Source organism: Amphibalanus amphitrite, unplaced genomic scaffold (assembly GCF_019059575.1).
Source record: "Amphibalanus amphitrite isolate SeventyFive unplaced genomic scaffold, NRLGWU_Aamphi_draft 000253F_arrow, whole genome shotgun sequence".
Classification (NCBI taxonomy): Eukaryota; Metazoa; Arthropoda; class Thecostraca; order Balanomorpha; family Balanidae; genus Amphibalanus; species Amphibalanus amphitrite.
The window spans coordinates 398,988-423,846 of record NW_024881748.1 but is presented as its reverse complement, the minus strand read 5'-3'; the positions used below and the strand labels follow the sequence as shown (position 1 = coordinate 423,846).

At 57.8% G+C, this 24,859-nt stretch overlaps 1 protein-coding gene across 3 annotated transcripts; it reads left to right on the top strand.

The window, feature by feature from the left end:
* The first annotated feature begins 4,507 nt into the window (after positions 1 to 4,507).
* On the top strand, positions 4,508 to 24,842 carry LOC122386489 (protein roadkill-like). 3 transcript variants are annotated; one of them, XM_043375732.1, is made up of 7 exons: positions 4,508 to 4,783; positions 6,032 to 6,164; positions 19,288 to 19,409; positions 22,387 to 22,538; positions 22,806 to 22,933; positions 23,163 to 23,519; positions 23,817 to 24,842. In XM_043375732.1, the coding sequence occupies exons 2-7, from the start codon at positions 6,039 to 6,041 to the stop codon at positions 24,105 to 24,107; spliced, it is 1,176 nt and encodes a 391-aa protein (XP_043231667.1). In that variant the 5' UTR covers positions 4,508 to 4,783; positions 6,032 to 6,038; the 3' UTR covers positions 24,108 to 24,842. The 3 variants fall into 3 exon arrangements, with proteins under 3 accessions (XP_043231667.1, XP_043231665.1, XP_043231666.1); XM_043375730.1 differs by lacking the exon at positions 4,508 to 4,783 and adding an exon at positions 4,904 to 5,134; XM_043375731.1 differs by lacking the exon at positions 4,508 to 4,783 and adding an exon at positions 4,975 to 5,334.
* Positions 24,843 to 24,859: the final 17 nt, after the last annotated feature.

The following is a 24,859-nucleotide window of genomic DNA, read 5'->3' as shown; positions in this document are numbered from 1 at the left end:
CCGTCACATGCTGGGATATTGATCGGAAACAAACACCGGGTGACAGATCCCTCTCTGTGGTCCCTCGATACGCCACTCGACCGGCAGACGGTATACAGCAGACGCCGAGCCCCGAATAAAACTGCACCTAGTGGGTCTTGATGGATAAGAAATCGTCAAACTATCAAATCATTTGTAGTGTACATATACTTTTTAGGTAATTATAAACGGCTAATATCCCACATAAATGCTACCTTTCTTCTGGCTTTTGGAGTGGTGATGGTGGGCGTGACCTCCTTGACACCTTTAGGCACTCTCAGGCTTCAGATTCCTAACTACATTACATATTATAATTTAATTTATATGGGCATTATAATTTAACATGGGCATCAAGTATGCGAGAAGAATTGTCACACGTTTTAGTTTCATGAGATAGTATTTTGATGCAGGAGCTTCAGAACATAAATTTACTTAACCAGCTATGTAGATCCTTGATTACTAACTAGACTCCTTACAACCATATAGCGACACTCAGCAGGCGTCGTTCGAAAGAGCAAAATTATGATGATTTTTTTTCCGTCAGTTCTTTCTTTTTCGGGGGGTCATGTCAAAGGTCGGGCCGCCAGAAGGAAATCAGAGATTAACTTTCGCCTATTTCGACAAATTGGCGCATAACCAGAGAAGCAACAGAGCTACAGCACCGCGAAAAAGCACATTCGCTAGCTCTTTTAACCCTCGCATGTGTGCGGCGTTTTCCAGCTTCTAATGTGTAGGGGGGGGGGGTCGGTTGGACCCCCCCCTTGCCGTTTGGCCCCTGATCGAGCTAGAGCTTCGCGGAAAAAACGAGCGTGTTGCCCGTGACGAGAGGAAGCCGATGACACCCAATTTTAGGGTCCTAGGTCATTGGTTGACCTTCCAGGTCAGGTCAATGACCCAAAGTCGGGAAAATCGGGACCTGTTAGAAAGTCGTAAAGTGTGGCTGCTAAGGGGTTTTTCGGGGTGCTGATCACGAATATCGTGTTAGTTTTGATCACAGATGATGTCTTGAAGCATTTAGACCAGGTCGGGTCAGGTCAGGTCAGGTCAACCAGTAGGCGTCGTGACGGGTATTCGTAGTACGTGTCAACCACCTCTGACAGCTTCGTAACATGTTACGAAGTCACCAAAACTACTTCGTAAATGTTCAAATGGTTGCTAAATTCGAATTCAGCTCCAAAAACTAGCCTAGAAACATGTAAAACTCGAAAAAGTGAACCGAGGTCACCCGAGGTCACCAAAGGTCAATGACCTGACCTGACCTTCAGGTGACCTTGACACCCACGGGAGTAACATCAAATCACATGTTTGAACGTTTGAAACCACGAAAAGCTTGCAAACGCGCGGCTAGTGCGAGCCGACATACGCGAAATCGCGATTCCGGCCAAACATGGTCTCGGAAAAGAGGTCACAGGTCAAAGGTCATTTAGGTCAGGGTCATGAAATTTTCAGGGTAGGTGTAAAATTGATCAATGCGAGGGTACTGAAAGTTTCGTCGCGATCGGCCGCTTTTTACGCGAGTTATTCGCGAAAAACCATGGGGGGGGTCCATCCGACCCCCCCCTACACATGCGAGGGTTAACCCGCGCGGGGCTGGGGTCTCCAGCCGAACGCGCGGGGCTGGGGGGGGGGGGAAATTTTACCACCCCTGTTATCTCCCGAACTAATGGTCCGATTTGGAAAATTCAAACGCCAATCGAAAGATCTCATCACGAACAACTAAAAACATGTACTTAACTTAAAGTTTGAGGTCAAGGTTAAGGTCAGGTCAAGGGTTCAAATTGCAAGTTTCTACAGTATCGGCCTTGCACCGTAGTTGCCGAAGAATGGAGTCATGGACTGAGACTGATTGCCCAAAACGTGTTCTTAGGCTACCAAGACAATATTCGTTGCATACAATATCATTCAGAGGTCAATGTCAAGGTCAGGTCAGGTCAGGTCAGGTCACCAAAAACAAAATACATATAGAAAAGGGCATGTGCGACACATGTTTTATGGGTCAGTTTAGACTCATTTTACTCATAGAATTCAAAAGGCACACTCAATAAGTGATATGGACTACCTCTTGATGAATTTTAGGTCAAGGTCAGGTCAAGGTCAGGTCAAGTGAGGTCAAATTTTGAAGTTGGTTGTGAAGGCCCAAAAAGGTGTCTATCTGATGCAGTTTTTCACGGCGAATCGAACGGTGCTATTTTTGTTTTCGTACGAGGTCTAGAACTTCCAACAAAATCATTTTTTCAAAATTTTGTGTGTCGTGACGTCATAAATTTTTAAATAACTCCCACATTTTTGAACCGATTCTTCTAAAATTTGGTATGTAGGTGCACATAGACCACTTCTGTGACATTTATTCTGGTTTTTCGATACACTCAAAATTTTGGATTTTATAATTATTTTCCCAAAAAAATCAGTTTTTTTGAAGAAAAAAAAATTCGGCCAATATCCAAAATTTTCAAAAACCGAGATAGCCATTTGATAGACAAAGTAGAATTACGTATAACCTTTATTGTTACGTCTTGATTCCTTTAAAAATGAAGATGTTAGCGGCGTTTGAAATTTTGCCGTTTTTGAGGCGAAAATGGCGAACATGACGTCACTAAAACGTCAATTTCTCAAAAATTTCCGACGGATTTCGCTCAACTTTTCAGGGAACGTGTCAAATTGATGTAAGAAAAGGTACTAAAAGTTTAACGGCGCTGCGCGCCGCCGTTTTTGAGATATTGCAAAAATTCGCGAGGGGGGGGGGGTAAAATTTACCCCCCCAGCCCCGCGCGGGTTAAAGCTCACTCTGAATAATGCTCTCAGGACTCAGATTTGACCTGGTGGTGAATAATTCAGAATCCAGGAGGCGTAGGGTCCAGGACTCTCAAAACTTTACATTTTACGATGCACGTTTTTCTGCAATGATTTTTTTGACATAATTCAAGCTTGCTTTACATTGATTTTACCGGCATTGCGTTTCTCTCGTTGAGACGCGTCGAACTAACTGATAAGCTGACATAGAGATGAGCCTAAAAATTGAAAATTTGACCACAGGTCAAGGTCACGGAAAAGTCATGCTGCTTATAAGTTGATTTGTTTTGTTCAGACGAACCCATCTAGGGTGCTTTCATCGCTCAAGCGTGTTTCTAAATTCTATCTATATTTATTGTAAAAAAAGCTGTTGGCGACCTTTCATGACCTGAGATGACTTCAGGGACATAAAGAGAGGCCACGGGTGTAATTTTCCGATTTAGTGTGTCACGTTTACCTAGCTGTATCCTGGTGTTTAAGTGTTTTCCTCCAAAAGAAAAGGATATTTTTATTTCCTCCCATTGACTGCCGGAATGGAGACTGGAGAGGTCGCAATTAATGACCTGAACTTAGGTCATTGACATCGTAATTCCGAGGCATACAAATTATTGGTACTGATTCTCTCACGCAATAGACGAGTTTTAAACTTCTGTGTAGGATGGCAGTATCACAATTCACAAATGTTTTATTTTTTATTTTTTAGAGGCATGGTCCCTCTACTTGACCTGGTGACCTGACGTTATGTGACCTGGGATCAACAATTTCACACATGATGCGAAATCGATGCTATACCAATCGATGCTATATGTATGTACTATGTATGTACATAAGCTATAGATATGAGCATAAGCTGTAAGTTTCCCGGCGCGGCGCGCCGCAGTTTTCTTTACACACGCATAAAAACTGGCAGGTGTGGCCAAAAATACCCCCCCCCCCCCCCACCACCACCCGGACGAATGTTATTGTTCATCCAATGTAAAAGCCCCCTACATTATGAACACCTTATCTACTTATCTATCTATTGATCATATCGACCACAATCACAAAGCGGCATGCAGGCTGCGGGTGAGGTTCCCTAATTTGTCTGTCTTCTTCTACCTACCTATTAGGCCTCCCTGATGTAGGGGACACCGGACGTCAGTACCTACCTATAGCAGTATAGCTGAAGCATTTGACCTATCCTAAAGTGACATGATCTGACCCAGCCCGAGCTCCGAGTCCACGACTTCAAACTTCGGTCGTTGTCCATTTAGTCGCAATTCCAAAGCCCTCTGAAAGTCTGAAGTCTGAATTAAACGATAACCCCAATAACGGTTTCTCATCTATACCCTATACCTATATTTTTAGGATAATCTGCAGTGCAATGAAACCAAGAAAACTAAGAACTTACGTTTGTAGCATCGTGCTAAATGTAGGTATAACGTCAAATATCCTGCAGGAGGCAGGCAGAGCACGAGTGTTGGTCTTAGCTCCCGAGCCATCACCTATAGTGTTAGTTACATACTTACCTTACCTGATAGTAGTGGGTACCTAAATCACTTGTTGAAAGCAAAGAGAGAATCACAAACCGTGTTCGTTGCTTTCAACGCAACACTTCCTCGTTTCCCGTGGTTCACTGTGCCCCCGCAGTACCGTCTTGCTGAGCAACTTTCCTCCGTGGCGCCGGTGAATGCCCAGATCTGGGACCTCCACGCTCAAAATATCCGAGCGCCGCCAGAGATCCGCTGGAGGCCGCCGGGTGAGGACTGTCGGCGGCTCGCGGAGTCTGCTCAGTTCTCGTGGTTCGGCCAGTGCGAGGGGTGCGCCGACTCTTGTGGAAAACTTCTTGAATCAAAGTTAAAAGCAATCGTAAAACGACTTAGGCTCCTGTGTTTCACGTTGTGGCGAATTGGCCACTATCTATATTATAAATTTTAAGTGCTGGGTGACAAGAAACTGAAACACTGGATTCCATTCCGACTAGTTTCTTTTCGGGGTGAGTATTTGCAGATAAATGTTGTTGGGGCCATGCGTCTAACATGCGTAAGCATGGGCTCTCCATGATTTACTTGCGGTATTCACAAACTGCTTTTGACTCAACCGCGCCAAAAATGTCGTTGCTTGTATTTGACGCTGTGCATTGCAATCAATTGCAAGTTCTCGCATTGCTGTGTGTCGTTTTGTGTCTGTGGAGTGCTTATAGTTGAATGTACTTTTTTTGCTAATTTAGTAGGATTCATCCAGTCCTAGTGAAACTTACAAAACCTGCTAAGATTGTGATGGCTGACCTCCCTGATCAGAGTTTTAATAGCGATTTTCCAACTTCACCTTGGGGACTTGCATCGAGGTTAGTTGAAAGCAATCTGCATTGTTTTTTATTGTAGATTCTTAGGTATCCACCTAGGTACCTATTTGTGGGATAACTTTTTTATAATATGTATTAGCAAAATGTGCTCAAGATCGTTCTCAGTGCAGCGAGATTGAGATTGAGATATGAGATGGGAATGATAAGGGATTTGTTGTGTAATTACCTACCATAATTCATAGGTAGGTATCTTGCTATCATATGCATTATTTTGCCCTTTAACTGGGCACAACTTCCACATCATTGTTAATGACATCAGAGGTTCCTGTTTGATAACTTTGTACGCACACATGTATATGATTGGTTGATAGATCCCCTGCAAGCTTGAGTAAAATCATTTGTCATCTGTCAAAATTGGAAAATTTAGTTTAGTAGAAGCCTATAAACTTGCCCAGTTATTTTGAAATTTTATGTTGCCCAAGCAAATAAGTGTGAATAACAACCACACAATGCCGATGCACAGTTTCTTATCAACTTCTGCCCATAGATTAATGAGGCTGACGGAGCAGCTTTCTGTTTGTGGGCGATTTGCGAAGTCAGTATCTGACTTTGCAAATGCTGCTGAAATGCTGCTGATCATTGTTTGAATGCAACACTGGTCCTGAATGCTGCTGGCCATTGTTTGAATGCAACACTGGTCTATAATTTTCAGCTTTTATAGGTGCTAAACAACTGAGTATCATTTTACCATTTGTTAAACATGTTTGCACACTGCACAGTCAGTACTTTGGTCTCTGCAGACCTCTGTAGATCTACCCAGGGGTCTATGGTCTCTCACATTCCTTTGTTACCCTGATGCCTGACTGGCTCATGGCTGCGGTGGTTCATTTCCGTCACTGTGACTTGTGATGTGACTCTTTATGCCCTGTTTGATCACAGGCGGGCCATGGTTAGCGAGGCCTGCGCTCAGCCTCGCGGCTCGTCAGCCATGGCGGTGTCCCGCGTCTCCAGCCCGCCGCCGACCTCCAACGAGAACTCTCAGCCCACGGCAGAAAACTGGTGCTTCACACAGGTGAGTCGAACGGGTGATGAGTTCTAGCAGCCTGGAGAGCAGTACCTACGCCGTGTGATCGGCTGCAAGTGGCGGACCAGCCCGCTGCAGTAGCTGGGATCCCGAGACCCGAGCCCTCTCCGGTGCCGGGTGTATCTGTGCATTGATTATGCGCCGCGTCTGGATCCCAGCGGGACGGCAGCGGCGGCGGCAGCAGCATCGATTGTGTGTGAGCGAGCGGCGGTCGGTCATTGCGCGCCGTCCGCCAACGTCGATACGCTGAGAGGGAGGCGGCGGGCGGCGACTCCCCGCCCACAGTCGGCCTGCTCCCTCCCGGCACGCATTGATCGCCCCAGTTGTGCGTGGTTCCCCTCCAGTGTGCGCCGCGCCGCCCAAACAGAAATAGGTCAGCTGGGCCGGACGGCTGGGCGCCGGCGGCCTATTTAGCGCGTGCCGAGCGGGCGTGTGTCGCCGCGCCGGTGACCGGGCGGGCCGCGGCCGCGCAGCTGGCCTGCCGACCGCACAGGTGCGCGGCGTCGGCAGCTGGCGGCGCTGCCCCGGCCACCACCGCCCGCACCCCGGTCTGGAGAGAGAGGGAGAGAGAGCGCCCCGCGCCACGATCTTACCCGGGTGAAACGGGAGGGAAAAGTAGGGCCGCCGGTTTCACCATCCTTTGTGTGGGGGCGCATGTGCGGCCGCCCGGCCGACCACGTGCTCGGATGTCGTGAGGAGCGGCCCAGGATATGGCACTGTTTGGGACGTACCGCCGCTCCTCGCCGCCCACCCGTCCGCGCCGGGTGTCGATATCACAGGGAAACTGCGCCACCCCAGCCGCCGTGCGGGGAGTGCAGAACGGCGCCGTCGGCGTGAGCGGCGAGCTCGCGGGGAGGAAACCGCGCCGCGGACGGAGAGCGCCGAGAGCCGGGGTCACGGGGAGGGATGGCGGCGTGTGGTGAGCACGACAATGTCGCTGCCTATTGCCGTCGGCCGAGCGCGAACGCGCGGCGATTAGGCAACGTCGATTGCCCCATATGAGCGTGCGTTCGACCGGGGCTGTTTGCACCGCGTCGTGCCGTACTTACGAGCCCGCAGCTGAATGGCAGGCTGATAAAGTCATCGAGATCGGCCCTCTGCCAACCGATCAGTATTGTGATCTGTTGGATGCTCGTGACATGTCGATTGAGACGTTAAGGCACTTATCTACCACAGGTCATCCATACTGAATGGCTCTTTGTCGTTAGAACTGCCACTTTCAACGGCCAGCATTGTTAAGCACACCGATCACAATTATTGGCTCCTTCGTGTCGAAATTAATTGCTCATTCAAGTGACAAACTTTGAAGAGAACCACGTGGTGTTCCTCCATCGTTCAGCTCAAGTTTGTCGATATATCTTAGCCGGTCTGCCGGCTAAGTGCCTGGGCCGATACCGGGAGCGTTGCCACGCCGGCGTCGGCGTCGGCGTGGCACGTCGCCCTCCAAGGCTGGCCGTTGCCGAGCCGGGGCCGGCGACCCCTGCGGGCCGGTGGACGCCGCGTGGTACTGGTGGCCTCCCCTTCCCACTGGCCGGCCACAAAGCGCCGGCGCGCCGGTCGCTTGGGGACGCTCGCGGACAATGCACCTGGAGCGGCGCGCCGGCCAGCTGATGGGAGCTGCCGCCCCTCCGTCCCCGCGCCCGGCTGACAGGGCCGCACGTCCGGCCCGGCCCGTCGGCGCGGTGTGTGCTCCAACACTGAGCTCTGCTCCACTTCCCGCGGCGCCGGTTACGCTGCCGTGATGCTATCTGGAGGACCTTTTTTAGACTCCGATGTGCCAGATTTCCTCCGTGTCAAGGCTGCTGAGTACCGGAGACTGAGCTGTTGAACAAGACGCTTATTTCGAAACATGTCCGACATTGGACCGAAATACGCCCGAAGGCTTTGTTCTCGGTAATCGATTTTTGGCTTGGCGTCGGCCCAGTCACCTGATTGTGGAGTGTGTCGTTCGTAAAAATGCGACTTCTGTGCATTTTGATGACAGCATTCTTGTGCCTTGGATTAGAAGTGTTTGTTGTCAAGCAGTCGGTAGACTATTGTCAGTGTCGTACATTGCTGAACTGGCGGTGGCGACCAGCCTTCTCCTGCGCCATACGGCCGCTCGCGCAACAATGCGGAAGCCTCTCGCTCATGTGCCGCCTCGCCTGCCCCGCAACACTTTTACATTTCGAAAGGTTGCGGCCGCGGCAGCGCACTGTTGCCTTTCCCCACGTCTGAAACCGGCGCAGACGCGATCTACATGAGGTGGTGGACCTCATTAAATCACAACGGGTTTAAATCACAATTGTTTGGTAACATTTTTTTGATGGCCCTAAGCTGTCTGAATTCCCCTTTCTCCGGAAGGGGAGGGATAGACTCTAAGCGTGTCACACGCCTGTTCGTGCGCTACGTTTGTGTGTTGGCAACAGCCGGTCGCTCGGCGAAAGGGGGGCGTTTCACCGAACGGGGGCGTATCAGTGCCGCTGGTGACATTCCGATGCGGACAACTCAATATCAGCAGCCCCTCCCCCCCGCCTGCTGCGGAGGACGGTGGGGAGGGGTGGCAGGGATGCCGTGCTGCTGTTTCGACACCGCGGGGCGCGACCTCGGCCGGCCGTGCTCGACAGCACGCCACCGGCGGGCGCGCGGCGCCGAACTTTGGACCGGGATCGCCGGTAACCTTCAGCCGCGATCGTCAGCGCCGCTCGGCCAGCCAGCCCACGGGGACGCGCAGATGGCATTGGCGATAGCGTCAGCGGTGGCTGCTGCAGGCCGGCGGGATGCTGCCGTGCGCCGCCCACCCCTCGGCGGCCGTGCTGTGTCGTGATGCGCCGGCCCGGATCGCGGCCGGCGTGGGCCGGGACCTGTTGCCGAGCCGGCGGCAGCGTCACGGCGCGTCGGGCCGACCCGCGTGGTGACCCGGCGCTGCTCCGCCGCTTTCCTTCAGATACCGTCCGCTGGTGCGCCGCGCGCGAGAAACGGCGCGCTCTGCACAGTTTCCCCGATAACGGGTGTGACACACTTCCCCGCAGCGGCGGCGCGGCCCGGCTGGGCGCCGCCCCGGTCGGCCGGCCTCAGACACGGTCACCAAACGGTGTCTGTCGTCCGAGCGAGCCGCCGCACCGGTCCGACTAGCGGCGCGACCGCCGCCGCTGACGGATTTCCGCGCTGAGCCAGCACGGCGACAGCGCGCCACAGCGACAAAGGACACCGCAGCGCCGATAGACCGGACCAGTTGGTGCGAAAGCGGCGCCGAGCGAGGCCATGGGTGGCGTGCAGCGTGCGGCGCCGCTCAGGGCCGGCCGGCGTGCACGGCGCCGGTCCTTGGCGGCTGGCCTTCGGACGGCGGCGCTGCGTCCGGCCGCGTCCGTGTCCGCGTCCTCCGCCGCCGGCGGCGCACCTCCGGGTGGGTCCGAGTCGAGTGGAGCCGGCCGGCACGACGGCCGCTCCTCCCCGGCACCGCCCGGGGTTACCGGGCACCGGCGGGCGCCGTCACCCGCCCCCCCCCCCAAACCGAATGAGATCCGATGTGTTTTTTTCCTTTATCGCACTGTGAGGTCAGATTGAGATAGGCTATCGTTCGAGCCTAGACGGCCCGACGGCTGACCTCTGGCTGGATCGTCTCGGCTCACTCGTTGTGTACTTGTGCCCGCTGTCTATGTTTGCCGTTCAGATAAACACACGGACGTGCGAGAAAATCGTCGATGGCGCGGCCAAAAAGCTCCATGTGACCCGAATTCCTGGCGTTTGGGAGGTGATTCAGGCCTCTGGTGTTTTTGCGGCGTGGCCGGGCGTGCTGTCGGCCGACCTGAGCTGCTCTCTTTTTGCACGCGCCGGCCGGCCGGGACCAGTGGAGCGGCCGACTGAATGGGGTCGACCGCCGCGCCGGGAGGTGCTTCACCCGACCGAACCCTCATTGTCGCGGCGCCGGCCGGCCGGGAAATCAATCGGAGTACCGGGCCGCCGCGCCGGGCGGGGCGTTGACCGCCGTCGTCAGGAGGGTGGCGAGCCGGGAGGGAGGGAGCGCCGCCCGCAGCTCCGGGGCCGGTCACCCGGTGACGGCGCGCAGACGCGTGACGCCGCGCCTCCCTCCACTCGGCCGCAAAAAGACACCGCTCGACGCGCGTCCGGTCGTTTACCCATGCCGTGGCAAAAAGCGCACGCCGTTTTTCGGCCGGGTTCAGGCGGCGGCGCGCTCGGTGGGCCGCTCCGGCCGGCCGCTCCGCGCGCGCTGCTTCCGGCAGGCGGCGGAGGTGACACTCCGGCGGGCCGCTCCGCCTCGCCGCGCCGCTCGGAGAAAGGTGGCGAGCGCACCCCGTCGCCCAGCGCCGGCTGCTTTCTCTGGACGACCGCCGGTTACGGCATCGACGGCGAGCGGCGCTGACGGGCGGCATCTCACCGGCGCGCGCGCCGATCGCGCCACATCGGCCGCAGCGCGCCGTGTCGCGTGCTGCCAGCTGATGTCAGATTACCGCGGCCCCGCGCGCAACCGGGACAAGGCCTGGGAGGTGGGCTGGCGGGCCGGCCGCGCTGCTGTCCTTGCTTGACGGAGCCGGCGCCGGCCAAGGCCCGCTGTCGGAGGACGACAGGGCACGCTGCTCTGTGCAGCACGTGAAAAATGACCAGCGCTGAGGGACAGTCTCAGCACGACGGAGACGGCGCCGGCCGGCTGGGAACGGCCACGCCGGATTAGGAGCAGGCTGCTCTGGTGTGTAACGGGCCGACGGGCGGTAACTGGGACAGACACTGGCGCTGCAGGTCGGCCGGCCGGCCGGCGGTCGGGTGACACGATTGTACCGGACCCGGGGATGATATGCCGCCGGTTTCCGGGAACACAAGGACCCGGACCGCGTCAGCGGCCGTGTGATACGGCGCCGCGCTATTGACGTCAGAGAAGGAAATTGTGTGAAAGCTTAGTTTCACTCCATGTCCGTTGGCTTTTGCCCTGATCCCATCCTAGTGTATGATGCCATCACTAGAGGGATAAGTTCGACCGGCGTTGACACAACAGAGGAAGTTATCCCTATGTGTGGTGGATATCGGATGTTGGATATCGCTTTGTCACCATGTCATTCGCTCATGGTCATGATTCATGGGACTCTGAGGGCGCCGGGACCGTGGTTATCTGTTTCGTCATAGGTGAGGTGGGGAGTTTTATTGAACTCAGATTATGTTATAAGCACTGCTGACGCCTCTGAGGGTCTATTCTATGATCGCCGGAAGCACTATTGAGTATTGGACGCATCTCACAACAAGCAACATTGAGCCATCACGTGGCTTCTTTATTTTTACCGACGCATGATATGGTATGGAGGCTGTCTCTCAATATACTCTGGGTTTATCTGCTCGAACGGCCGGGGGAGTGGCAGGGACGCCAGCCGGGGTCCTGCCGCGGGCTCCGTCTCTGTCTGCGCGCTCCAGATGGCGAGCCGCGCGGCTCCCACCCGTGCGGCGGCTGCCATTGTCGGCGCGGCCGGACGGGTTTCAAGGGCGTCTGCTGACGGCCGCCCTCGCAGGTGCGGCCGTCCCCTTCCCGCGTCCCTGTCTGAACGCCGGACTCCCCTCGACGAACCGTGTCCCCTTGGCGGACGCTCGTCAATCGATGTCGACACTGCGAGGATGAGCGAAACGCGCCCTCCGGCTCCGCGCGACAAACGTGAAACGCGCGCGCCCGGCGGCCGCTCTCGCCAGCCGGCGCCGTATCTGACAGCTCTTTGTGCGGCCGCCGAGAGAGATATCGGTGCGCTCTTCCCTCCCACTGTTTTCCGACGCCCTATTGTGTTGGACATTCAAAATTCCCAATCGGAACTCGGTGAAACGCCCAATTTTTTTCAGGGCGCCCGGCCGCGGTGACGCGGCTCCGGAGAAATTCGAGAAGAAATTCGTCGCCACACGCTGGCTGTCTGTGTGTCTGCATGCGCGCCGACCGTCTCTGTGGACGGCGGCGGCGGTGGGTTGCGATATGGGCGGCTGGGTGACCCGCGCCGCGGCCGGTCCGCCTCTCTCCGAGCACCGTCACCGGCGCGGCCAGCCGGCCCACCGTCCGGGTCGGTTACGCAAAGTAAAAGTGGGTAAGAGAGCTGCGGCGCGCGTTCGGCCAGCGCCGTGTCGTGAATGTGCCGTGGCGAGCGCGCGGGCTGCCGCCCGCTGGAAAGTGCGGCCCACAGCCAGGGAGGGGACCGGGCCTGGCGGCTGACCCGGCCCGGCCCGGCCCGGCCGGCGTTGCAGAGCCACTCTCCGGCTCGGTGAAAGGGCGGTGCCGCCGCCAGACGCGACTCGCAGCGCATTTTCACCATCTCTCTTGCCGCAATCCGTGGTTTATCAACCACGATTCAATGCCCAGTGTTTACCAACACTCGGGTGCTAAAGCGTTTTATCGCTGATATCTCACTGTTGCACTTCAAAGTATCGCGCCTGAAAAGGGAGCTCGAATCTGGATGCGCGCATTGGCGGTCAAGTAAAGGTGCGGTTAAGAGTCACGCTCACTGTGGTGCCTGACCCGGACCCGGTCGCTGCCGGAGGCGGTCGGCGCCGCTCATCTCCGCAGGTGTCTGTCCCCGGGCCGCTGTGACGATCGCCGGCTCCGTGCTGACCCCGGTCGGCTATCGCGCCTGACCCTCGTGGGAGCGATCTGGACTCGAGCGCCGGGCAGATATGGGCCGGGGATGCGGCCGGTCCCGTTGTGACTGCTCGACCCGCACGGGTCACGCGTGGCCCGCTTCCTGACAACGGTCTGGCTGCGCGCGCTGGCGCGGGCGACGTGTCCCGGCGGCGGTCAGCGGCCTCTCATGGGCGGCCGCCCGTCTCCTCCCGGGCCGGCCGGCGTGACCGGTGCACGGCGGTCGTCACCCGCCGCGCCGCCGCGCCGCGCCGCGGTGACCGACCTTGTACGCCGGGCGGCCGGTCAACGCACCGCCCAGCGCCGCCGCCGCCGCCCGGGCGGTCGGCCGGCCGACCGGACGCAACGGTGTAATACCGCTAACAGGTCCCGGTCACCGGCGGCGGCCGAGGTGAACGCGCCGTGCGCAGTTAGCGCAGATACCGGAGCATGCCGTGCTCTATTCAGATGACAGCGGCGGACCGCAAGAGATTCGGGTGCCGCCGCCGCCCGGTGACAGTGCCCATCTATGGGGTGTCGGACGGACTGGTTCCTGGTGTGGCTCGGCCGCTGGCTGTTTGGGAGGCCCGGCCGTCTGGGTGGGTGGGCTCCGGCGCTATTTCCGACCGTGTGCTCTGCGCGGCCGGGCTGACTCAGCTCCCCAGGCGTGTCGGGACCGCCCCGGGGCTCGGGGACGGTGCAGCGCAGCCTCCCGGGCGACTGCGGGGGCGGCGGCCGCTCTCTGCTCTGCTGCCGCCAGGTGAGCTGGCTGCGATCAATACCAGCTGGTCGGCCCAGCTCGGCGCTGCCGCCTGCCGGGTCCGAGGGTGCGTTGAACCGGCGCGCCACACGCACGGTCGAGCTGAGGGAGACGCGCCGGCGCCGGCGCCGGAGCCGCTGCCGGTCGACGGCCCCGGGTGGTGACCGGCCGTCCGTCCGGCGGCCGAACCCGAGGCCGTTCACTGGCCGGCCGGCGCGGACACCGCCCTCCGTCGGACCGTGCGCTCCGCCGACGCGGCGCTATGAGGTGATGACGGCGTGCGGTCAGCGCCGACCGGCCGCTGACGGCGGCCAGATGCCGGCGTTCCGGGCCGGCCGGCAGCGTGACGAGCCGGTGGGAGCGGCGTCCGCTGCTGCCGGGCGGCTGACCTTCACATGGACGGTGCGCGGCCGGCGGCTGCTGGCCGGCAGAACCCTTTGTTCGCCGGACAGCCGCGGCGCCGGCGGCCGGCCAGCGGCGCTCATCAGGGCCGTTCCTTAGGATGGCGTGTCGGAATGGCAGCGCTGACCGGTCAAAGACCACCCATTGCGAGGGATATGCGTCTGCGCTGCCCCGGAATACTGTGGGGGCGAGGGAGACGGACAGGCCGGCTGCAGCGGGCTGGGCCGTGCAGCGGGGCTGCCCCCGACTGCGCCCCGGACACCCCGCAGGATGTGTCGCCACGGGGCGGACGGCGGTGGCCACACACCGGACGATCCGCTCACCAGCCGCCCCGTGACCCCCGCTCCCGCCCGCTGCCCCCGCCCGCGCCGTCGCCGCCGCCGCCAGCCGCAGACAAAGTAGATCAAGGAGAGTGGGCCGGCGGTGGCGCGCGGCTCCGTGTGACTGTCTGTCGGCGGCCGGCGTGCGTCTCGGCCTGGGCCGGCCGTCCTCCGGCGGCTTCCGGCTGTGACGGCCCAGTTAGCGGGCCGGCCGGCGCCGCTGACCCCGCTCTCACCCCTCGACAGGCGGCCGGCGCGCCGGGTCATCCCCACCGACCAGCCGACTGATTGGAGAGCGCCCGGCGATGTTGACCACCGCAGAGCCGCGCCGTGCCCCACTTGAGGCCGTGCCGCGTGCGTGACTCGCGAATCGGGACTAGCGGATGAGGGACCGGCTGCCGGCCATCGGTGGACTGCCGGCCGGACCGGGACGACCCAATTGCTCCGGGGTCGGTCGGACGCCGCCCGTGCGACCTCCGACCCTCGGCCGGTGCCGCAGCCCGTGATGTAACCCCCGCCCTCCCAATGCACCGTCACCGCGCCGGACCGACCACAGATGAGACCGCTTCCCACCCCCTCTGCCGCCGTTCATCTCTCTGAACCTGGCCTACCGACAGCAGACGGCGCCGGTTGGGTGACCTCCGGCCGGCGCCGAGCCGCCTCACCCTGACCTGACCCGGCGCGCGTGTGCGTGGGCCGGGACCTCGCCGCCGGCCGGCCGGCCCCGTGCGTACGGCGCCGTGTCGGCCACAGGGACGACCGGGTCGCCGGGACGCGGCCGGGGTCGCCACCGCTGCCGCCGCGCCGCGGCCTCCATGCCGTATTGGGAACAAGGGCGACGCAGAGAAAGTGGCCGCAAGAGGGGACGGCGCCGAGGTTTGAATGTCCCTGGAGACGGGGATGGAGGACAGCCGTTGGGAGCGCTCTGTGGTCGGCTACCGGATGGAGGACGGACGTCCTTTGGCCAGCCGTTGGACGGGTGATGAGTAGGGTGGCTCCGTGCGGCCCCGGCTCGGGTATGTGTCGCGGTGTGATGCGGGGGCGGCGGGCCGCGTGGGGCCGTCCCCCGCGCCGCTCGCCGCCGGGGAGGCCGTGTCGGTACCGGCGCGGCCTGCTGCGCTGTTGCCGGGCCGTCGGCTCGGCCCTGTCTCCGTCGACAGCTCCCGTAATAGCCGAGCCGGATCCCGGCGGGCCGGAGCGCAGCCATCACAACTGGGTTAATCTGGTCGGAGCCGGCGGCGCCGCTCGTCCGCGACCGTCGATTGACGGCCGGGTCAATGTTAACGGGCGGCGCCGGGTCGGCGGGTGGGCGCCTGTCACTGACGCCGCCGCCGCCGGTACCGTCCAGTGAAACGGAGCACGCCGACCAGCCCGCGCCGCCAAAGAGAAAGAGAGAAACGCGCCGGGGACGTGCCACTTCGGCGGCACCGAGAGGGACTTTCACGCGGTGAAAAACACTGTTGCATATAGAAAGTGAAGAGAGAGGGCCGTATTACGCACCGTCGTGTCACCTGGTGACCCGGACTGGGCCAATAATGGCCGCCTTTCGACAGGGGGCGGCGAGCAGCGCCCGGCGCCTTTGTTCGCATGCTAATGACGCGGGGCGATGCAGGTTGTCTGTGTTGACGCAGTGGACGCGCCGTGCGTAGTCGGACCCGCCAGTGTCGGCCCGCTCCTGTGGCAGGATACCGTACAGCGGCAGCGGCCGGCTTCTGTTATTGTTCTCGGCCGCGATCCGTCTGATGGTATAGCTGCTGCTGGTGCGCTGCTGTTGGCGGTGGCCTTGTCAGCGGGGCGCGACACATGTATATCGGGCCGCGGCCGGAGAGGAGCCGGCGCGTGCGGTGAGCGGCGCCGCGCCGCCCTTGTGCCCGTTGCCGGCCGGGTCACGGACGCCGGCCGGGGGCGCTGGGCGGCGGGCGCAGCCGTCACTCGACCCGCCGCTGACAACTGGTACGCCGCGTGCGTGTCCGAGGCAGCGCGCGGCTTTCCCGGCCGGCTGACCCGTGGCCCGCTGCAGCGATCGAGGAGCCAGTTTCACCGCCGCCCGGTGAAACGGCGGCTTTCACGGAGTGTCGCGCCGATACCGCCGCGCGCTGCGTCTCCCCACGTGGCGGGCCGTCTCTCCCGGCGAGGTGCGACGCTCCCCGAGCGACGGTGGCCTGACCCGGGCGGCCGCTCCCCTGCCGTCGTGCCGGCAGTGCAACGCCCTCGGCCGTTGGCCCGCGCCGTCTGGGACCGGGAAGAAGTGGAGGGCGAGGGACGCACGAGACGGCTCCGGCCGAGAAGCGCTCGGCAGCGCGCACCAGCAAGGGTTGCATAATTGTGGCGGGGGTGCGCGCTGCAGGGAAGGCCGTCGAGCCGCTGACAGGGGCGAGGTGCGTCCGACTCGACTGGAGAGGGAGAGGGGCCGGTAAAAATGATAGGGGAACCGAGCGAGGGTCGGTGGCCCGCCAGCAGGGGACGCCGGCCTGCGCCCCAGCTCGGCAGACGCACCCCACGGACAAAGCAACGGCGGCGGCGGGGCGGAGGTAATTAGACGGGAGGGTGACGGTTCGAGGGGCGAGGGTAGCTCCCTAGAGGGTAGCTCACGGCACCGGCATCCCGTCAGCGCGATATCCGACCGGCCGGACTGGCGGCACCGTGACGCCCCAGTTCGCGTGGCCTCCCGATGACAGGTGTCTCTGCTCGGCACGGCCGGCGCGTGGTCGACCCCACCCCACCACCCCCGCCTCGCCACCCCCACACCGACTGGCAGACAGGGCGCCGATTGCTCGGGTCGTTCACCCCGCGCTCGCTGCCGTATTTTTGGCCGACGGCTGCAGCAGCCCGGCCGGGGCTGAAGCACTGCCGCTCTCTCTCCGCTCCTGCCCCGGCTGAATTATCTGTATATGTGCGGGGCATTCCACGTCAAATCGAACAAAAATCGGCTGTTTTGCACCTTACCATCAGCGATTTCATTATAAATTTGTGAGCGAGTTCCTGTGTGGCCCCGGACATTACATTGATGTTTTTTGCACATTCTGACCACAGGTCTTCTAAATATAGGGCATCAAATTTTTACAACATGTTGCATCTGTATACTTTTGAACGGCCATAACTTTGGTTGTACTTGTTTGATTTGAATGAAATAAACCTTACTGTTTAGGTAATTTCTTAAGCATTTGTTTAGAATTGCACCTACTTAAATATATGACCTTGAAATTTGCTTAACTCTGTTCTTAAGCACAAATATTGAAATAGCAAAAAACACGTCACCTTCGATTTGGCTCATTTTCATATATTTTATTGCCTACCATATTCTTAACAACCTGTGAAAAAATTAGAGTGGGCCATTCATAAGTTTTGAAGAAAATTGCACATATGCAAACGTATGTTAGCACGCGCAGTGGAGGGGGAAGAGCGAATTTCGCCCACTTCTCCTGTTTTTCGCCAATATCTCATAAGATTAATGCGAAATTAATTGTGGCTACCTGTCAAGAATTGAATTGGACATCTCATCGTGCAAGCAATAAGAAAATCGGTTCACAACTGTTCTAGTAATAGCGGTGTAAAGTGAACATCCTGTCGCCGCAGCGACGCGGCGATTCGGCAGCCGGCGCCGACCGCTACGCGCCGCCTGAATTGTAGACTGTGCCGGGACGGAACGGAACGGTTCCATCTTTACATCGCGCTCTCTACCGCTGATTACGTTCGATTCGCGTCAAATTTTGTGAGAAGACTAAGAAATGTACAGGCAATCTTATGGTGAAAGAATTTTGAAAATCAGTTGATAAACAATTGAAATATGAACGTGTAAACACAAAATTGTGATTGCTGCGTTTCCCGCATCGGCCGAGCCCGCCTCAGTCGGCGACATGTTACTCTTAGCAGGCCTCTAACTGCCATATTTATTATTGGATTAACTAGAAATTCCCCATACATACTAGAAAATGTATGTTCTTTCGTATAGTGAAGATCAAAAGACGTGAAGATATCGTTGCGTGATAATGTTTTCGTTGAATTTACTTCATGATGCATTTCCACACGGCTCAAAATTCACCGCAAAATACCGTTTGCCTGAGACACTTTTACTATAGAACGTGAATGCTTGACTACGATGAATATGCAATCCCATTCTCGCAGAGTTTGGGATATCACTAATCAGCTATCATTCATTTCAGAAAGTGTACACAAGCAAGCATGTCTTGACTCTGTCTTTCAAGGTCACGCGCGGTTGCGTGATGTTGATGCATGAAAACGGCGTTTGCCGCGAAAGTTATGAATGGCCCACTCCAATTTTTTCACAGATGGTTAGGAACATTGTGACGGACATAATATGTAAAAATTACCCAAATCGAAGGTGACGTGTTTTTTGCTATTTAAATTTTTCTGTTTTAATTCAAGGTCAAATGCATTTCAAGGTCACTTCAATTTAATTTTATAATTAAAAATCAAAGCCTTATCAATTGCCTATAAGACCCTGTTAATATTATTTTGATACCAGAAAAGGAACCAGAGTTATAGCCATTTAAAAAATTGATGTGTGGCATTTTTCGCTATATTTGATGACCTATATCTCAGCGATACGTTATCAAATTTCGAAAATATTATACGTAACTCAGTTTTGAACCATGCCCAGTCTGCCTACAAATTTTCAGAAAAATCGAAGGGGATGACGGATTTCGGTGTTTGAGTTGACGTGGAATGCCCCGTGCGGCCAACCGGCTGGGGAGTACGGCACGCGCCTGCAGCCGGGCGGCGCCGGCTGTGCGTGGCACCTGGGCCGGCCGGCTACCGGTGAAACACGTGTGACTGCTCCCTGCAGGCCGGCTCGCTATGTAATCACGCTGTACGCCCTACCTGCCACGTGTCTATCTATTCGTTTGCGTGTCTGCATTTGCGTGTGTCTTGCCTCTGTGTGTGGCGTGCTGAGGTCGGTGTCCCAGACTATGTGCCACTCTCCGGTGTCACTTTTACCGGCCGATCTGGGACCGCCCGCGGCTGTGTTGCCTCACGCCCGCCGGCGCCGCCGCGACCCGCCGCTCACACAGGCCCACTCTCTGTCCTCAGGTGAAAGTGGTCAAATTCAGCTACATGTGGACCATCAACAACTTCAGCTTCTGCAGAGAGGAGATGGGCGAGGTGCTCAAATCGTCCACCTTCTCGGCCGGCGCCAACGACAAACTCAAATGGTGAGAACTGAGAAGGGTGCAACTCCGCGGGGCCTGGCGGGTACGGCGCCGGTGAATGCTCGCCGCCGCCGCGTGCGAGCGCCGCTCTCCGTGTGGTAATCTCCCGACACTTTCGCTCCGATCTGGAGCGGTCCTTTCGGTCCCGTCGCCGGTGGTGCAACAAACGATGGCCGTGATGCCCTCCGCACGAGAGCGTGAGGTCGTGGCCGGGTGTATGGGGTTGGGTCGGTCCCGGGATGGAGAGAGGCGGCTGCAGTGCGGCAACTGATCAGATGCAGGGTTCACGGGTCATAGGTCACAGATCTGTAGCCTGATGCAGTGGGGGCGTTCCACGACAAATCGACAAATAAAAAATTAAATTTGCACCCTCATATTTTATTCTTCGTTGAAAACTGGTGTAAGGGGTTGTGATGGGCGGGGAAGCCAGCTGCGGCAAGGATTTTTTTCTTCGAACAACGGTTTCCGAGATATAGCCTCGGGCAATTCCGGGAGTTCGCGCTGCAGCCCTATGTTTGGCGGCCTATAACTCAGAAACTATTGTTTTTTTACGATAAAAACTTTATATGGTTCAACACACAATCAACCAACAAACATTTTGGCTATCTCGGATTTTCAATTTTTGAAAATTTTGATCACGTGACCTTTTGTCCTATTTTTCGAAGAGTGACCTTGATATTTTCCCCACTGAAAGTTGCAATTTTGTCTGATGACGATTAAAGCCTTATCAATTGTCATTCATATGCGATAATAAAAAAAGTGGTTATCGCCCTGCGTTGACCTCAGGTCAGGTCATTTTTATGACCTGTCCATTATTACGAGCGGGAGCGACAGCGAGATCTCGAGAATAAAGCAAGATAGCGACAAGCGGTAAACGGTAAAGGGTACACACGGATAAGGTCTATAATTTTTACTGAGGTCATTTTCAGGTCAGGTCAAAGATGACGTCACAGGAGCTAAAAGGAAGTCAAAATAGCGGCACTATACATATATATGAAGTTTTTCTCGAATAACTTTCAAGGTATCCCAACTAGGAACAAACTAATAGCACCATCGTGATCCTCTCGTCGATCCGCATCGAAACATATGTATTTTGACCTCGAAAGGTCGAAAGGTCAAAAGTTGACCTTAGGTCACGTGATCTAAGGTCAACTTTTGACCTTTCGACCTTTCGAGGTCAACATACATATGTTTCGATGCGGATCGACGAGAGGATCACGATGGTGCTATTAGTTTGTTCCTAGGTGGGATACCTTGAAAGTTATTCGAGAAAAACTTCATATACATGTATAGTGCCACTATTTTGACTTCCTTTTAGCTCCTGCGACGTCATCTTTGACCTGACCTGAAAATGACCTCAGTAAAAATTATAGACCTTATCCGTGTGTACACTTTACCGTTTACCGCTTGTCGCTATCTTGCTTTATTCTCGAGATTTCGCTGTCGCTCCCGCTCGTAATAATGGACAGGTCATAAAAATGACCTGACCTGAGGTCAACACAGGGCGATAACCACTTTTTTTATTATCGCATATGAATGACAATTGATAAGGCTTTAATCGTCATCAGACAAAATTGCAACTTTCAGTGGGGAAAATATCAAGGTCACTCTTCGAAAAATAGGACAAAAGGTCACGTGATCAAAATTTTCAAAAATTGAAAATCCGAGATAGCCAAAATGTTAGTTGGTTGATTGTGAGTTGAACCATATAAAGTTTTTATCGTAAAAAACTAATAGTTTCTTAGTTATAGGCCGCCAAACATAGGGCTGCAGCGCAAACTCCAGGAATTGCCCGAGGCTATATCTCGGAAACCGTTGTTCGAAGAAAAAAATCCTTGCCACAGCTGGCTTCCCCGCCCATCACAACCCATTAGACCAATTTTAGGCAAAAAATAAAATATGAGGGTGCAGGGCACTTGTCGATTTGTCGTGGAACGCCCCAGTGGTGGTGTGTAATCCCCCCTGTTGGATACCCTTTTCTGGCGGTATCCCTCCACTTCCCACTCTTCGTATCCCGGCTGCACTGCGTCTGACCTACCCGGCGCCCGGCGCCGTCTCCCGGAGCTGCGGCGGTCGGCGGCGACAGTCGGGATCGATCGTCCGCCGCGCCGCCGGCCGGTGTGCCGTGCCGTGTTACCGGCGTCCCGGAGCGCGCCGGCCGGTGGCGATCGAAGCTCCCGGCCGGCCGGTGAGCTGTGTGCCGCCGCTGCAGCTGCGGCAGCTCGGCAGCGTGGGCGGCGGCCACCGGCCGCGCTGATCAATGCCCAGCGGCCGGCGGCGAAGGTCAGTCGGCGGCCGACAGAGGACAGCCGCCGGCCGCCGGTCGCCGGTCGGCTGACCTCCCTGACCTGGGCGCGGCGGCCAGTGCCCCTGTCGCGGCCGGCCGCCAGCCGCGCCGGCCCGGCCTCCCCACGGGCCGTTAGTGGGATTTATTTGTTTGGATGCGTCGGAGCTGTCTGCGGTGCCACGCAGCCGTCTCGCCAGCGGCGGCCATGCATCACGCATTGATGGCACCGTGTGCAGGGGCGGCGGGGAGCGGCCGGCGCTGTTCCGGGTGGTATTTTTGGCCGTGTGTCCTCGCGAACGGATCGGCGCGCGGTGGCGGACCAAGCCGGCCTTGTGGCGCGCCGCCGCTGGCGCCGGTTGGGAAGCACCCAAGGATACACCGGTCCGCCGCCGGCCGGAGGACACCGCCCGCCGCCGCCCCCGCCCGGTGGTCCGTCCTTTGTGTCCGCCGCCGCCGCCGCCGCCGCCGGCCGGTGTCGGGCGGCACGCCGATGATGATGGGTTCGCGCTACTCGTTGCGAATGGTTTCGATGGCCAGCCTGTCCAAGAACCGCCGCTGGGAACGGGTGGTGGCAGCGGGCGCCGCGGCGCAGCCAGTTCTTTGTGCTGGGCCCACGTGGGACTCAGGTGGCGCGGGTGGGCTCCTCGACACCGGGAGCTGTGAGGGCTGACGAACTCTTTCCTTTGTTCACAGGTGTTTGAGAGTCAATCCCAAGGGTCTAGATGAAGAGAGCAAAGACTACCTATCATTATATCTTCTTCTAGTAGCATGCAACAAACAAGAAGTTAGGGCGAAATTCAAGTTTTCTATACTCAACGCGAAACGAGAAGAAACGAAGGCTATGGGTGAGTACTTTTATCCGAAATGCTTGTGTATTTCTGTCGTTTGCTTTAACTGTCATGAACTTTGATCGTCACCTTGACAGACCGTAAGTAATTAGGTGTAATTGAGCTGGATTGGTGCGTCATAAGCCACATTATCGCCGAGCGCTCGCCAAGGTCGGCTGTGGACCGATCCGGCCACCGCTCCGTCTGCCGGCTGGGCCGGGCCGCTGACATGATCCGGTTACCGTCCGCCCGGCGTCTGACACGATCCGCTCCGATCCCTTCCAGAGAGCCAGCGGGCCTACCGGTTCGTGCAGGGCAAGGACTGGGGCTTCAAAAAGTTCATCCGACGAGACTTCCTGCTGGACGAGGCCAACGGCCTGCTGCCTGAGGACAAGCTGACGCTCTTCTGCGAGGTGGGTGCCGCCGCTCCCCGCCGCGAACGGTGCCACGTGCCGCCGGCCGCGTATTTACGCCGGCTACATTTAAAGAGCCTGCACGCCAGCACACCGGTCGCTATCGCGTGACGATGACCTCATGAATGGCTAATGCCAGCCGACCTTGAAAATATCCGGCTTCCCTGAGCCCCTCGCTGCGCCACCTGCTGACTTGTCCACTAACTACAGTTTTCCGTTCCGTCCGCAGGTAAGTGTGGTGGCGGACAGCGTCAACATCTACGGCCAGTCGAACCAGGTGCAGTTCAAGGTGCCCGACTGTCGGCTCTCGGACGACCTGGGTCAGCTGTTCGAGAGCCAGCGGTTCAGCGACGTCACCCTCTCGGTGGGCGGCCGAGAGTTCCAGGCGCACAAAGCCATCCTGGCGGCTCGCTCGCCCGTGTTCGCCGCCATGTTCGAGCACGAGATGGAGGAGCGAAAACACAACCGTGTCGACATCACTGACGTCGACCATGAGGTGCTGCGCGAGATGCTGCGCTTCATCTACACGGGCAAGACGAATAACCTGGAGAAGATGGCCGATGACCTGCTCTCGGCCGCCGATAAGGTAGGTGTTTGTGGCGGAGCAGGATAGGAGAGGGGTGGAAGTGTGCTTAGGCTGAGAGTGCCGAGTCATTTCTGTTATGGGGAACTACTTATTCATATTTCTTGACTGTTATCCCGGTATCCCGGCACAGGGATTGATTATGAGCAGAGTGCCCATTAGACACAAGTAAAGGTACCGTTTTACTGTTACGAATGCCCTGGTCTCTCCGCCCCGTTGCTGGCTCTAACGTTTGTTGCCGAGCGGCAGATGTGATCACCCGTCGCCACACGTGTCTAACCCGCCTCTGTCTGCCTACAGTACGCCATGGAGCGACTCAAGGTGATGTGCGAGGAGGCGCTCTGCAACAACCTGAGCATCGAGAACGCGGCCGAGGCGCTGATCCTGGCCGACCTACACTCGGCCGAGCAGCTCAAGGCGCAGGCCATCGACTACATCAACATCCACGCCACGGATGTGATGGAGACGCCGGCCTGGAAGTCGATGATCACCTCGCACCCGCACCTGATTGCCGAGGCGTTCCGCGCGCTGGCCACCCAGCAGGTGCCGCCTATCAACACCACGCGCAAACGCATCAAGACCTCTCAATGATGCGCGGCCCGCGGCGCGGCGGCCGCCGTGGCCGTCGTGCCCGCCGCTGCCGCCTCATCCCACCAATCATAGTGTTCAAACGGCGCGCGCCCCGCGGCTCGCGGCGAACTGATGTTTGTGTTGCCATAGTGATATGTTGTTGACGCTCGTGCGCTGCGCTGCGCGCGCGCGGGCGCCGGCGCCCTGTGCGCGCCCTCAGTCAAGAGTATATGGTCTCCTTCTTGTTGGACTTGCGTCTCGGGTGGTTAAGTAGCTGTAGTGTGTGGGCGGGCTGAGCCGCGTGTGGTGTGCGCGGTGGCGGCCGGCCGCTCCGCCCCTACCTCAGCGTCCGCGGCGCCCGCCGCCCCGCCGGGAGATCTCACGCGGCGATGGATGTGAACCGCTCTGGATGTCGCCGCTCTGCCACGCCGGCGGCCGCGCGCCCCGCCGCCCCCACCGTGTGGGGCTGGCCGGCGGCGGCGCGCCGGCCGCCCTTTGGAACACCTGTATGTGATAGGCGGGCGCCGCCGCGGCGCGTTGTCCGGCCGGCCGACTCGGCGCCTGGCCGGCCCTTCTCTGCGCGCCGCTCGCGAGTACTCCGGCTAGAGGCGCTCTCGGTTCCCGGTCACCAGCCCAGAGTCTATTTTGTTAATTTGTGCATATGTGTTGTGTCTCTTTGAAGCAATCTTGTACAAGCCGACGCGAAATATTGGTTACAGTGTTTTAGCACCAATAAAGATAAAACTTGTCGGAAAACACTGTTTGCCAAGGCT